Source organism: Hyla sarda, chromosome 1 (assembly GCF_029499605.1).
Source record: "Hyla sarda isolate aHylSar1 chromosome 1, aHylSar1.hap1, whole genome shotgun sequence".
Lineage (NCBI taxonomy): Eukaryota > Metazoa > Chordata > Amphibia > Anura > Hylidae > Hyla > Hyla sarda.
This window is the reverse complement of record NC_079189.1, coordinates 141339740-141355006: the sequence shown is the minus strand read 5'-3', so window position 1 is coordinate 141355006 and position 15267 is coordinate 141339740. Positions and strand designations below refer to the sequence as shown.

Here is a 15267-nt window from a genome sequence, read left to right as displayed (position 1 = left end):
ACATAGCCTGACACTCGCGATTTCCTAATAATTGAAGCCTGCTTAAGAGGCAACTATAGGTGCCAGGTACAATACAGGGATGCACGTGGCAACCGCAGGCTCTTACTGTAGCAAGTTAGAGCGGCTTTAATAATTAATATAAGGCTCCGGGAACAGCTGTTCATGATCTGGTGACATGATGTTTGTGTCTGTATAGCTCTACATACAATTGCTGAATGTTCCTTTTTTAGCATTTGTTCTGTGTAGCTGCTAGTGTTGGGCAGGTGGGTGTTTGCAATCTCAGAAAATGAAAAGAGCTGGAAGGTGCTAATTGCACAGTAATAGGCTTTTATTAACCTGGTGACAGACAGCATTTGACAGGAGCCTTGGGGGAAGGTAATAATAGTGGGACACTAGACATCCCCTTTACTTAGAGGTAACCTATCTATTCATATATTCATCTGAATATTAACTTAAAATTTTCTTCATTTCAATTTTTGCAACTTTATATAAGTTTTGCTTATCAGTAGAGATGAGCGAACTTACAGTAAATTCGATTTGTCACGAACTTCTCGGCTCGGCAGTTGATTACTTATCCTGCGTAAATTAGTTCAGCCTTCAGGTGCTCCGGTGGGCTGGAAAAGGTGGATACAGTCCTAGGAGACTCTTTCCTAGGACTGTATCCACCTTTTCCAGCCCACCGGAGCACCTGAAAGCTGAACTCATTTATGCAGGATAAGACATCAACTGCCGAGCCGAGAAGTTCGTGACGAATCGAATTTACTGTAAGTTCGCTCATCTCTAATTGTGGCCTTTTGCTAAAATAAAAAATGTTTCCCCTCCATCAATCTGCACTTAATACCCCATAAGGGTACGTACACACGGGCGGATATATTTGCGTGTTTCCCGCTGCGTATTTGAAAGGGGGGAGGGCTCTTCTCGGCTGTCCGCAGCAGATTTTCCGTGGCGGAATTACGCTGCAGAAAATCTGCCGCAAGCCCCTCTGAAGTCAGCAGGGTCTGCGGCGGATTTTCCGGGAATCTCAGTGTAGTCACCTGTCTTATGGGGAAAATCCCCTGGTAAACTTTATTTTATTTTATTTATTTTATTTTTTTAAATCAACTGGTGCCAGAAAGCCGAACAGATTTGTAAATTCTATTGGACAGGCAGAATCATGAATTAAAGGGGTACTCCCCTGAAAATTTTCTTTTTTCTAAATCAACTGGTGCCAGAAAGTTAAACAGATTTATAAATTACTTCTAATAAAAAATCTTAATCCTTCCTGTACTTATCAGCTGTTGTATGCTCCACAGGAAGTTCTTTTCTTTTTGAATTTCCTTTCTGTCTAACCACAGTGCTCTCTGCTGACACCTCTGTCCATTTTAGGAACTGTCCGTAGCGGGATACGTTTGCTATGGCGATTTGCTCCTACTCTGGACAGTTCCTAAAATGGACAGAGGTGTCAGCAGAGAGCACTGTGGTCAGGCAGAGAGGAAATTTAAAAAGAAAAGAACTTCCTCTGGAGCATAGAACAGCTGATAAGTACAGGAAGGATTAAGATTTTTTTATCAGAAGTAATTTACAAATCTGTTTAACTTTCTGGCACCAGTTGATTTAGAAAAAAGAACATTTTCAGGGGAGTACCCCTTTAAAGGGGTACTCCGGTGAAAAACGTATTTTTTTTTTTTTGTATATCAACTGGTGCCATAAAGTTAAACAGATTTGTAAATTACTTCTATTAAAAAATCTTAATCCTTCCTGTACTTATTAGCTGCTGAATACTACAGCGGAAATTCTTTTCTTTTTGAAACACAGAGCTGTCTGCTGACATGATGAGCACAGTGCTCTCTGCTGACATCTCTGTCCATTTTAGGAACTGTCCAGAACAGCATATGTTTGCTATGGGGATTTCCTTTTACCCTGGACAGTTCATAAAATGGACAGAGATGTCAGCAGAGAGCACTGTGCTCATGATGTCAGCAGACAGCTCTGTGTTTCAAACGGAAAAGAATTTCCACTGTAGTATTCAGCAGCTAATAAGTACAGGAAGGATTAAGATTTTTTAATAGAAGTAATTTACAAATCTGTTTAACTTTCTGGCACCAGTTGATTTTAAAAAAATTACTTTTTTTTCACCGGAGTACTCCTTTAATTAAAACAGCCAGAAAACGGTCAGGAGAACTGTGTGTGAAGACGGCCTAACACCAAGGGATGGCAATGGAAAAGTGTCTGGTATTCTGTCTAGTCAGCTTCTCCCAGGTTCAGATAAACTTGTTGAACGTTCATGCTACAATAAAAAAAATTCTAATTTTCTATATTCACTTATTTGGGATTTTCATACAATTTTAAAGTACCCTTCTTTGCTGCCATATTTCGAAGCCATAAGGCAGCTCTTCAGATGACTAAAGATGTGACTAAAATCGTCCCCAATGCAGTGATGAAATTATACAATACAGCTCATAAATTTTTATACTTCTTAGTCAAAGTAATGTGCCACTAAAGCCGGCCAGGTGGGAGCAGCTGCTGGCACCTGCCCTAAGGGCTACTTACTCGAGTCCAGGTGGCATTTCTGAGTTACCCGACCAAGAGTAAATCCTAGTGCCCTGCAGTTTATGTGCTGTATGTAGGGAACTGACTTCTGTGAATGCTTTGGTCAGTACATCAATCCATCAGTCTAGTAGAAATTCTGAGGTGGTTAAATCCAAAGCCTAGTGTAATTGTTTTCTTTATTTTATATGTAACAATGTTGACTTTTATATTGCCAACCAGGAAATATTATTTGACCCCCCCCCCCCCCAAGGGATTTTATTTTTCTTAAAACATTTAAAGGCATAATATGCTGTTTGTTTGTTTTTTGTTTGTTTTTTGTCTATATAACAAAAGTCAGAACATGCTACCAAATAGCCCTATCATGATAGATCATTTTTGTGGTATGCACTTGAGAGAGCATTTCCTGTTATCACGTCTGAAAACCAGGGATAGACGCAATGGCGGTATGCACATTTTAAGCTGATATAAGAAAAAGTATTACATTTAGTAGTTGTCGTTTTTTTTTTCTTGCCCTAGTGGCATATGCTCTTTAGTCTTTATTTATGCCAAACTATTCAGGGAGAAAACATGGGACCTGTGGGATTCTTGGTCTATTCCTGCAAACATGGATAGATCTGTTTATTTTTAGGTAGCCTAGGGAATTGTGTCTTATTATTATTGGCACTTGTAAATATGGGCTTGCAACCCAAACTGTTTTACTTGTACATTTAACCTTATCTTTGCTTCCAAAGAATAAGCTGTCTTGGTCACGTAACTATCACACAGCGTATTGCCGCTAATATGTAGCATTGCAGCTGACTTTTTTTTCAAATTGATATCTACCCATGTATTCCACTGGCACTAACTCACAGACCTCTCTAAGACAGTGTTTTCCAAACAGAGTGCCTCCAGCTGTTGCAAAACTACAACTCCCAGCATGCACGGACAGTCTTCGGTCTTCGGCTGTTCGGGCATGTTGGGCGTTTTAGTTTTGCAACAGCTGGAGACACACTGGCCCTAATTTACTATTGCAAACCCGACATGTTTTGTTGGGTTGTGCGCCAGATTCTGTCGCATTGCGCCAGAAATTCTGTCTGCGCCAGATTTTGCGCCAGAATTGACAGAAACCCTGTCCAACTCTCTATTTTGCTAAGAAAACCCGAAAAAAGGGTGTGGCCGCCGGGAAAGGGGGCGTGGTCTCCGAAAAGGTGTGTGTTCCCGACACTTTCACAAAAACCCAACATATTTACTAAGGTTTCCACAGAAAATGTGGTGGATTTGAGCTGAGGAAAACCAGACAGATCAGAGCAAGTGTAAAAAAAAAAAAAAGGAAAATGTAGGGAAACCTTAGTAAATACCGTGGAAAATAAATTATTGGGAATTAAAACCCTAACCTACACTCCACTCTTAGTAAATTAGGGCCACTGTGTGAAAACACTCTCCTAGAGAGAGGTCTGTGAGTCAGGAACTTTTATAACGAAACAGCCCCAGTATTCCACTGCAATGGCCCTTCTCTATATTCATCATTGTATTTAGAGCTTCTTTTTTTTTTTTTTTTGCTTACTCTGGGCATGCAAAAAATGGCACGCCTAAGCACTCTTTTTGTGACTTTTGTGGGTACCGCATAAAGTAGCAAACAGCCTTACCTAAGCAACTCAACTTTTCAGTTTTCACTTTGCAGTGGTTGCAACTTTCTGATGTGGGAAAGTCGCATGTAGGTATAAAAAAAAGTCTCAAACCCCTCCAAAATGTCAATCCTGACTTAACAAAAATGCCTGTGGATGGCACTCTTAAGTCTCACAAAAAGTCGCAACTGCAACTTTTTGGGTATAAAAGTTACAGAGGAGAGTAGGAATGATACAATATGGTGTTCTGAAGTGATTTATAGTTTTTTGCTTGTGTGTGCCAAATTTATCAACCCACTTTATAGTATGAAAAATGTCACACGTAAGCAAAACGAAAGCAAAAAACAACAACTTTAAAACTCACTTTATAAATGCAATGATACATTGTTCCCTTATATGACCTATATTGTTTAAAGCGTACCTGTCAGATCCCACAAAAAAAAAATGATCAAAACAAAACATGTAATTTTTATGTATCGATCACCCATATTTCACAAAAAAATTGCATATTAACACTGCTCACTGTCATTTCCATCTTGTCAAAGGGAAGGGTCCTTCTCTTGCCTGCACTGTGATGACTCCTCCTCCTCCCTCACTGTGCTTACTCACTGCTCTTGAGAGCCTGGCAGCCCTGCTCTATAACCCCTTCCTCTCTGGATTGATGCTGTACACCCACACACACAATGATTATTGGAATTTGCCTGTACTCTACCACCAAAGACAATATGGTCAGTGTACAATTTACATCTTCCTATGTCATTCATGTGTGTCATCTTTAGGCAGTCCTGTAATACTGGGACTGTAATACTGGGACTGGAGGTACTGTGTTTGGATAACTTTTTTTATTTTTTAATTTTTTTTGCAGCAGTGTTGACTTCCGCTGTGTGCCTTTTACAAAACTACAACTCCCAGTGTGCCCAGACTTTGACTGGCCAGGCATGCTTGGAGTTGTAGTTTTGCAACAGCTGGACGCACTTGATTGGTAAAACTCTGTGTTACAGCAGTGTTGCAGAAGGCTGTGTTCCTCCGGTAGCCTTGTTAATCAGCCATCTGTGTCCATGACCTTCGAGCAGACTCATCAATGTCCCAGGAGGTATGGGGACCTCTAGTGGTGGAATTTTCAAAGGCAGTTTTCTTTAATAAAATGTGACATTTTTTAAAAGAAGTATATTAGAAAAGCTATTGTTATGCCAAGATATACAACATATAAAAAGTTTTTATATCTGAGTGCCCATTTAAGTATAATTGACAGGGGCTCTCATAATGAAACAGCACTTTTCTTGGCAGCGAATGTTTTTTGTAGTCTTATCTTTTCTTCTGTGTTGAGCTGTTATGTTGACTCCTCACAAAGTGGGTGTTAAAGCTTGCCTTTGGATATGCAGCAGTATCTGTTGTCTTCACTTGTTGACACACCTATCGTCTGTGACACACCTTCGTAATATTGGCAGGTAAAAGTAAAAAGACCTCATAAATCCTGACGTTTTCATGAACTGGCTCTTCACTTCATTGGGATTTAGCTTCTATTTCTGACACAGCACTTTAGAAGAAGTGGCCTGGTGCAGCAGCATGTTATACTTTTATCATTAATGCTAGTGGTATGACATAAAAGCTATGAACAAATGGAACAATGCCTGTTGATAGGGCAAGGTCAAATATACCGCCTATCAACTGTGTTTGCCAGGAAACTCAGTGTAGTCACCTGTCTTAAAGGAGTACTCTGATGCAGAGTATTGCTGCTCAGTCGTGCCCGGGCGGCAAAAAAATGAAAATAAACCATCTCTCACCTTCCTGGGTTCCTGCGGAGCGCCACTACAGCTGATCGGTCCTCCGGTCCACCTTCTTGATACTTCAGTGTGTAACGAAGCGTCACATGGCGCTCAGCCTATCGCCGGCCGCCGCGATGTTCTGCCTCGGCCCATAATGAGCGCCATGTAACGCTTCGTTACACACGGAAGTATGAAGAAGATGGCCCGGAGGACCGATCAGCTGTAGTGGCGCTCTGCAGATTTGTAAATTACTCCTATTAAAAAAATCTTAATCCTTCCTGTACTTATCAGTTGTTGTATACTCCACAGGAAGTTCTTTTCTATTTGAATTTCCTTTCTGTCTGACCACAGTGCTCTCTGCTGACACCTCTGTCCATTTTAGGAACTGTCCGGAGCAGGATAGGTTTGCTATGGGGATTTGCTCCTACTCTGGACAGTTCCTAAAATGGACAGAGGTGTCAGAAGAGAGCCCTGTGGTCAGACTGTAAAGAACAGCTCAACCTCCTCTGTAGCATACATCAGCTTATAAGTACTGGAAGGATAACATTTTTTTAATGGAAGTCATTTACAAATCTGTTAATTTTTCTGGCGCGTCCCCACCGGAGTACCCCTTTTATGAGCTGGCCAATTTTCATTTTTGTATTTTTTAGTTTTATTTCTCCCTTCCCCCCCCCCCCCCCCTTTCTAAAAATCACAAATGTTTCAATTTTGCACCACATATAAGGGCTTGTTTTTTGCATCACCAATTGTACTTTGTAATGACATCACAAAAAAAAACTTATTTGTGGGGTGAATGAAAAAACGAACAAACGCGATTTTTTGTAAATTTTGAAGACTTCTGTTTTCATGCAGTGCACTTTTCGGTAAAAGTGACACCTTATCTTTATTCTGTAGGTCCATACGATTACAAAGCTACCCAATTTATGTAGGTTTTATTTTACTATTTAAAAAATAATTATAACTACATGCACCAAAATTAGTATGTTTAAAATGGTCTTCCTCTGACCCCTATAACTTTTTTATTTTTCAACATACGGAACTATATGAGAGCTAAGTTTTTTGTGCCATGGTCTGAAGTTTTTATTGGCACCATTTTGTTTTGATGGCTCATTTTGATCGCTTTTTATTAATTTGTTTTATAGTATATGAAGTGACCCAAAATGCACAATTTTGGACATTGGTATTTTTGATGACATTACTTTACTTAATAAATATGAATAAGCCCCTCCACTTTTTTAACATTTTTTTTAAAACACTTTTTAAATTTTCTTTTTTTTGTTCCCATAGGGGACTATACCATGCAATCTTTAGATTGCATTCACTGATCAATGTTGTTCCATAGAATGAGATTGATCAGTGTTATCTGTCCTCTGCTTCTCCAGTCTGCAGAGCCTGGCTGGGGACATCAAAGCACCAATCTAACGGTGAGGTGGCAGGTAAGGAACATCCCGCTATCCTCTCAGCTGATTGGGACATCATGATTTCACCGAGATAGTCCAGATCAGCTCCACTGAGCTGCTGGGATTTATTTATTTTTTTACATTTCAGACGCTGCAATCAACTTTGATTGCGGCGTCTAAAGGGTTCATGCCAGGCATCGGCCCGATCAGCGATGTCCGGCATTAGCCCTGGGTCCTGGCTGCTGTCAGGATCCACCATGTATGAAGTTTGCTTAGCTTGTGAGCGTGCTTCAAACATCGGTATTGGGACCAGGGTGTACAGGTACGCCATGCATCCTAAACCCCTTAGCGACAATGGACGTAAATGTACGTCATGGTGCCGTTTGAACTTAACGCGCCATGACGTACATTTACGCTCCGCTATGACCGCGAGCACTGGACCGGTGTTCGCGAGATGCGTGGCTGCAGCATCAGCAGCAAGGGACCCGCCGGTAATGGCGGATATCCGCAATCGCGCGGATGTCCACCATTAATCCCTATACAGCTCACGGCATCTGCGGCAGTGCGGTACTTTAAATGGATGATCGGATTGCCTGCAGTGCTGCCTTGGGGATCCATCCATCTCCAGGGGTCTTCTGCTCTGGTCTGAGATTGAGCAGACCAGAGCAGAAGATCACAGATAACACTGATTAGTGCTATGCCCTATGCATAGCACTGAACAGTATTAGCAATCAAATGATTGCTATAAATAGTCCCCTATGGGAACTATTAAGGTGTAAAAAAAAAAAATTTAAAAAAAGTTAAATCCCCTCCCCCAATAAAACGTAAATCATTTGTTTTTCACATTTTACCCCCCAAAAAAGCGTAAAAAAAATTATTGATGAACAAATTTGGTATTGCCGCATGTGTAAAAGTCTGAACTATCAAAACTCATTGTTAATTATCCCGTACGGTGAACGTCGTAAATGTAAAAGTCCAAAATTGCTGAATTTTTTGCACATTTTATAAAAAAAAATCATAATAAAAAATAAAACCTAAGCAAAAGTGGAACCGCTAAAAACTACAGATCACGGCGCAAAAAATTAGCCCTCATACCGCCCTGTATAAGGAAAAATTAGAAAGTTATAAGTGGTCAAAATAGGGCAATTTAAAACATACTAATTTAGTTAAAATAGTTTGAGATTTTTTTTAAGCGGTACAATTATAGAAGAGCATATAACATGGGTATCATTTTAATCGTATTAACCCAAAGAATAAAGAAAACATGTCATTTTTACTGTAAAGTGTACAGTGTGAAAACAAAACCTTCCAAAATTTGCTAACTTGCGGTTTTCTTTTCAATTCTCCCACATAAATAATAATTTTTGGGTTGCGCCGTACATTTTATGGTAAAATAAGTGATGTCATTACGAAGTAAAATTGGTGATGCAAAAAACAAGCCCTCATATGGGTCTGTGCATGGAAATATAAGAGTTAGGATTTTTAGAAGGCGAGGAGGAAAAAACGAAAATGCAAAAATAAAATTTGCGTGGTCCTTAAGGCCAAAATGGGCCTGGTCTTTAAGGGGTTAAAGGTTAATGGGTGACAAATTTAGATCTGGTCAGTATTCCTTGGAGTGAAAATGTAACTTGCATTTTGGTTTTAACTACCTTAATTTTTTTTCTTTCAGTATTGGAAGGCCTAGTGGGAGGGCCTTACATCTCCAGCCATCTGTTCTAGATTTTGGAGCCCAGTGAGTATGCATTTCACGTACCATTTCTTTTAAGGTCTAAATATGCTTTGAATTTGTACCAAATAATTGATAAATCACTCATCCATAAATTGTCAGAATTGTGAAATTGTCAAATTAATATTAAAATTCATGACTCCTTTTGTTAACCCTTACAGTGTAATACAAATTTTTGCCAAAAAAGCAATGGCTGTTCCAATTTAACTTAACTTTTCTCAGCCAGTCTCGACCAAACAAAGCTGGTCCATTTTTATCATCAACTCAAGTTCAAATGATTGTTCTAATTTACTTTTAAGGATATAACACTAACCCCTTCAGGGCCATGCCAATTTTGGCCAAATGTGGACAGAGCCCTGCTTGTCCTCAGTGCACAGAGCTCTGCTTGTCAATCCACACTTTCTGTATTTTGTCTCTGCTCAGAGACACACAGGCAATAGCTGCAGTGACAACACAGAAAATTTCACACAAAAATATACACATTTTTTTAACCAATGTATAGTACAAATATACATATCATGTTATTATCTGCATTATTTTAAAAGGTTTTTATAATTGACAGTGCCCATTTAAAGTGATACTCCGGTGAACTAAACCCATAGCCCATCATTTTACTCTCGCCAACCTATTTAATTGTCTAAAAATCATTAATTAGCTATATAGAGCAGTTTCCAGTCTTTGGTTGTCACTTACATAAAGGCAGTGAGGGAATGACCTCATCCAGCCATCCACTGTGTCTCTGTCCAAATCCCTCTCTGAAAGCAGCCCCCAACCTCCTGAGAGACACAGACAATGTGGTTTCTGCCCTGCACTAATGAGTAATTCTTCCTTGGGAAGTTTGTGCAGCCTTAGCCAATCAGACACTGAATTTCTCTCCTGACAGAACTGGAGGGTGGGGTCTGTTTTCAGAGAGGTATTTGGACAGTGACGAGAGGAGAGCTGCAATGGCTGCTGGGAAATGTAGAATTCATGCTGCATGATGGCAAAGATTATCAAGCAGCCATAGTAGACCACAGGAGCCATTCATATTGGGAAGGATCATTTACAGGGAACATATCCTGGTAGTTTGGTGGCTTTGGAGTTTTACATTTTTTTTATTTCTTATTTTTTTAATTATATATATATACAGTGGGGATCAAAAGTTTGTAGTAAAAATTTGTATTCATGTACATAAAGAAGCCAAGGAACGTGGGAAAAATCTCCAAAAGGCATCACATTACAGATTAGACATTCTTATAATATGTTAACAAAAGTAAAATTTTATTTCCATCATTTACACTTTCAAAATAACAGAAAACAAAAAAAATGGCATCTGCAAAAATTTGGGCACCCTGCAGAGTTAATATCTTGCACTGCCCCCTTTGACAAGTATCACAGCTGGTAAACGCTTTGTGTAGCCAGCCAAGAGTCTTTCAATGTTTGTTTGAGGTATCTTTGCCCATTCTTCCTTATAAAAGTCGTCAAGTTCTTAGATATTTCTGGGCTGTCTGCTCTTTTAAGGTCTATCCATAGATTTTCAATTATGTTGAGGTCAGGAGATTGTGAAGGCCATGGCAAAACCTTCAGTTTATGCCTCTTGACGTAATCCCCTGTGGATTTCGAGGTGTGTTTAGGATCATTATCCATTTGTAGAAGCCATCCTCTCTTTAACTTCAGCTTTTTCACAGATGGCATCAAGTTAGCATCCATTTTATTGAATCCATTGATCCACCCCCAATGCTTAACAGTTGGACAGAGGTTCTTTTCATTAAATTCTGTTCACCTTCTTCTCCAAACGTACCTTTGCTATTCCTGTGAATCACCTAAAGGGTTAACACACTTTCTGAATGTCATTTTCAATACTTTGAGGGGTGCAGTTTTTATAATGGGGTCTTTTATGGGGTATTTCTAATTTGAAGGCCCTTCAAATCCACATCAAATTTGAACTGGTCCCTGAAAAATTCCGATTTTGAAGATTTTGTGAAAAATTGGAAAAATGCTGCTGAATTTTAAAGCCCTCTGATGTCTTCCAAAAAGTAAACACATGTCAACTTTATGATGAAAACATACGGTAGACATATTGTATATGTGAATCTAGGGCTGGGCGGTATGACCAAATATGTGTACCATGATATTTTTGTAACTTATGGCAGTTTCACGGTATATACCGGTATTTCCCTCCCTCACCCCCCCAAATTATCAGCCCAGCGCTGTCCCCATCGGGGAAAATACTACATATCACCCGCAAGCGCTGCTCTCCTTGTCATTCTGTTTGTTGCGGGTCACTGGCGCTGACACTCTATACCAGTGGTCTTCAACCTGCGGAGCTCCAGATGTTGCAAACCTACAACTCCCAGCATGCCTTTGGCTGTCCGGGCATGCTAACAGTTGTAGTTCAGGCAACATCTGGAGGTCCGCAGGTTGAAGACCACTGCTCTATACCGTACGCTATCCCCATCGGTGTAAATACTCACATATCACCCGCAAGCACTGCCATCCTTGTCCTCCTGTCTTTTGCGGCCGCCGGCGCTGACACTTTACGCTATGCCCGAGCTGCCAAATGTAAACATAAAAACTTAAACGCATGTTCCGACGTCGGCTTTACACTGGGGACGGGAACGTCGGACAGCCGTCAGCCTATCACAAGGCCGCAGTGATGTTCCGCCTTGGCCGGTGATAGGTTGAGCCCACTGTCATGTAAGAAGCCGGCTCCTTACATGACAGTGGGCTCAACCTATCACCGGTCGAGGCGGAACATCGCTGCGGCTGGTGATAGGCTGACGGCTGTCCGACGTTCCTGTTCCCTTGGAAGCTGGTCCGGACCGACGGGGAAGGTGAGTTTAAGTTTATTTTGTTTACCTTTTGCAGCCCGGGCATAGCGTACAGTATAGAGCAGTGGTCTTCAACCTGCGGACCTCCAGATGTTGCCTGAACTACAAAGGCAGTCCGGGCATGCTGGGAGTTGTAGGTTTGCAACATCAGGAGGCCCGCAGGTTGAAGACCACTGGTATAGAGTGTCAGCGCCGGCGGCCAGCAACAAACAGGATGACGAGGAGGGCAGCGCTTGTGGGTGATAAGTGAGTATTTACCCCGATGGGGACAGCGCTGGGTTGACAATTAATTTTGGGGTGGGGGGAGGGGGGGGGGGGAGAAGCAGAACAGCGCTCGCGGGTCACATATGATTAGTTCCGATGTGGAGACAGCGCAGCGGGCTGATAATTCATTTATTCCCGAGGGGGAGGGGCCAAACCGGTATTGCGATATACCGCCCAGCCCTATGTGAATCAATGTATAATTTATTTGTGATGTCCATTTTTCATAACACTTTTGAATATTTCACCAAGAAATGAAGTATCGTCAAAAGTTTACCACTAACATAAAGTAGACTATGTCACGAGAAAGCAGTCTCTGAATCAGAATGAGAAGTAAAAGCATCCCAGATTTATTAATGTTTAACCCCTTAAGGACCAAGCGTTCTTCTGTTTTTACACTTTCATGTTTTCCTCCTTACCTTTTAAAAATTATAACCCTTTCAATTTTGCACCTAAAAAAAAACATATGAGGGCTTTTTTTTTTTTTTTTTTACATCATCTCAAACTGGCTTCTTGAACATGACGATGAGTTCACTGTACTCCAATGGCCTCTACAGTCACCAGATCTCAATCTAATAAGAACACCTTTTGCTATGTGGTGCAACTGAAGATTTACATCATGGATGTGCAGCCGACAAATCTATAGGAACTGAGCAAAACCTATACCCCTTCCTATCCCCTCCTTGGTTGAACTTGATGGTCTTTTTTTCAACTATACTAACTACAGTATGTAACTCTCTCATGATGTCCATATGGACCAAAATCTATGGTGAATGTTTCTAGCACCTTGTAGAAATTATGCTTCAAAGAATGAAACCTTCCGTTTGAGGATGCCCCATAGATGCTCAATAGAGTTAAGGTCTGGAGACATGCTTGGCCAAACCATCGCCATTATCCTCAGCTTCTTTAGCAAGATATTGGTCATCTTGGAGGTGAGTTTGGGGTCATTATGTTGAAATACTGTCCTCCAGGCCAGTCTCCAAAAAAAAGGGGGGGGGGGGGGGGGGGGGAGGAGATCTGTAACTCCCCAGTGCCAGCAGCTCTCATTTAGACCCAGACCATGACACTCCCACCACCATGCTTGAATATAGGAAAGTCAAATTGTCTTTGTACTCCTCACCTGGTTGCCCCAACACACGCTTGATACCATCAGAACCAATTAAGTTTGTCTTGGTCTCTTCAGTCCTCGGGACATGGTTACAGTAATCCATGTTCTTAAACTGTTTGTCTTCAGCAAACTATTTGCAGGCTTCCTTCTAGGATGACTGCTATGCAGTGTACAGCGTATGGTCCTAGCACTGACAGGTTGATCCTCACCTCTTCAGCCTCTGAAGCAATGCTGGCAGCACCCATACTTCTATTTCCAAAAAGCAATCTCTGGATATGATACTGAGTACATACAATCAACTTCTTTGGTTGGCAATCATGGCAAGACCTGTTTTGAGTTGAACCTGTCCTGTAAAACTGCATTATGGTCTTGCCCACTATGCTGCAGCTTAGTTTCAGGGTCTTGCCAAACCTTTTTATAATGTAGACCATCTTTATGTAGAGAAATTTTTTTTTTTCATATCCTCCCAGAGTTCTTTGCCATTAGGTGCTATGTTGAACATCCAGTGACCAGCATTAGAGAGTGAGAGAAATAACTCCAATTATAAGACACCTGCTTCCCATTCACACCTGAGAACTCGTAATACTATTAAGTCACATGACAGCGGGATGGGAAAATGACTAATTTGGACATTTTTGTTGCCAAGGTTTAGACCGGCCGTTATTTTGTGACTGGTGAATGAACGGAAGAAATAGTGCATGCACTATTTCTCCCGTTACTATCGCCTGTCCCAAAATAATGTCCGTTATTATTAACGGGCGATAACGGGTTAAAACGGCTATTAGGAAAATCCCATAGACTACAATGGGATTTTCTAACGGACCTTTAACGGACGATTTTCAAGATTTTTATGACGGACGTTCATTACGGATGAATTTTTATAGTGTGAAAGCAGCCTTACCCCCAAAAAGTGTAAAAAAAAAAAAAAAAAAAAATAAATTATATATATTTTTTTAATAAACATATTTGGTATATCCGAACTATTAAAATATAATGTTAATTATGTGGTACGGTGAACGGTGTGAACATAAAAAAAAAATTTGCTGCTTTTTTTTAATAACATTTTATTTAAAATAAAATTGATAAAAAAATATATTAAAAGGTTTATATATGCAAATGTGGTATAAAAAAAAGGACAGATCATGGCGCAAAAAAATGACCCCTCATACCGCCGCTTATACGGAAAAACGAAAGTTATAGGTCTGCAAAATAGAGGAATTTTAATCATGGGCGTATGGGTACGCCCTTGCTCGCTGGAACTTAAGGACCAAGGGCGTACCTGTATGCCCGTGGGAATTTCGGTCCCAGCCGCGCATCGGGTGGGGACCAGATCGGGATGACTGCTGATATCTATCAGCAGACACCCTGTGCAAATGCTCAGGGCAAATTCCCCCCGCCCCCATGTCGGCGAATTGAGGCGATTCCGGGTCTCCGGTTACCCGGAAAATAAGGGGGATTGGGGTTGACCAAGATACCCACGATCCTCCTGAAGGTTCGGTTCCCCCGCTCTGCCCACCCACTGTAGTCCGGGCAGAACGGAGGAACCGATGGGGACCGGCACCGAAGGTCTACTTACCCAACGGCGGTGGCAGCGGCTGGCGATCGTCGGCAGTAGAGGATGGCGATGCGGCTTCCTGGATTCTACAGAAGCCGGTTAGTTGCCTAGCAACATCTGGAGGGCTACAGTTTGGAAATCACTATACAGTGGTCTCTAAACAGTAGCCCTCCAGTTTTTGCAAAACTACAACTCCCAGCATGCCCAGACAGAAAATAGCTGTCTTGGCATGCTGGGATTTTTAGTTTTGCAACATCTGGAGGACCACAGTTTGGTCTCTAAACTGTAGCCCTCCAGATGTTGCAAAACTGCAAATCCCAGCATGCCCAAACAGAAAACCGCTGTCTCAGCATGCTGAGAGTTGTAGTTGCGTACCTCCAGCTGTTGCATAACTACATCTCCCAGCATGCTCTTCGGCGATCAGTACATGCTGAGAGTTGTAGTTTTGCAACAGCTGGAGGCACACTGGTTGGAAAATACTGAGTTAGGTAACAGAACCTAACTGAAG

General features: G+C 41.2%; 1 protein-coding gene across 2 annotated transcripts in view; it reads left to right on the top strand.

The window, feature by feature from the left end:
* Window positions 1–15267, top strand: part of TMEM131L (transmembrane 131 like) — a 123307-nt gene that overhangs the window by 40722 nt on the left and 67318 nt on the right. For both annotated transcript variants that reach the window (XM_056562499.1, XM_056562488.1), the window contains exon 4: window positions 8969–9031. In XM_056562499.1, the coding sequence (XP_056418474.1) occupies window positions 8969–9031 (63 nt within the window). The remainder of the gene's footprint in view (window positions 1–8968; window positions 9032–15267) is intronic.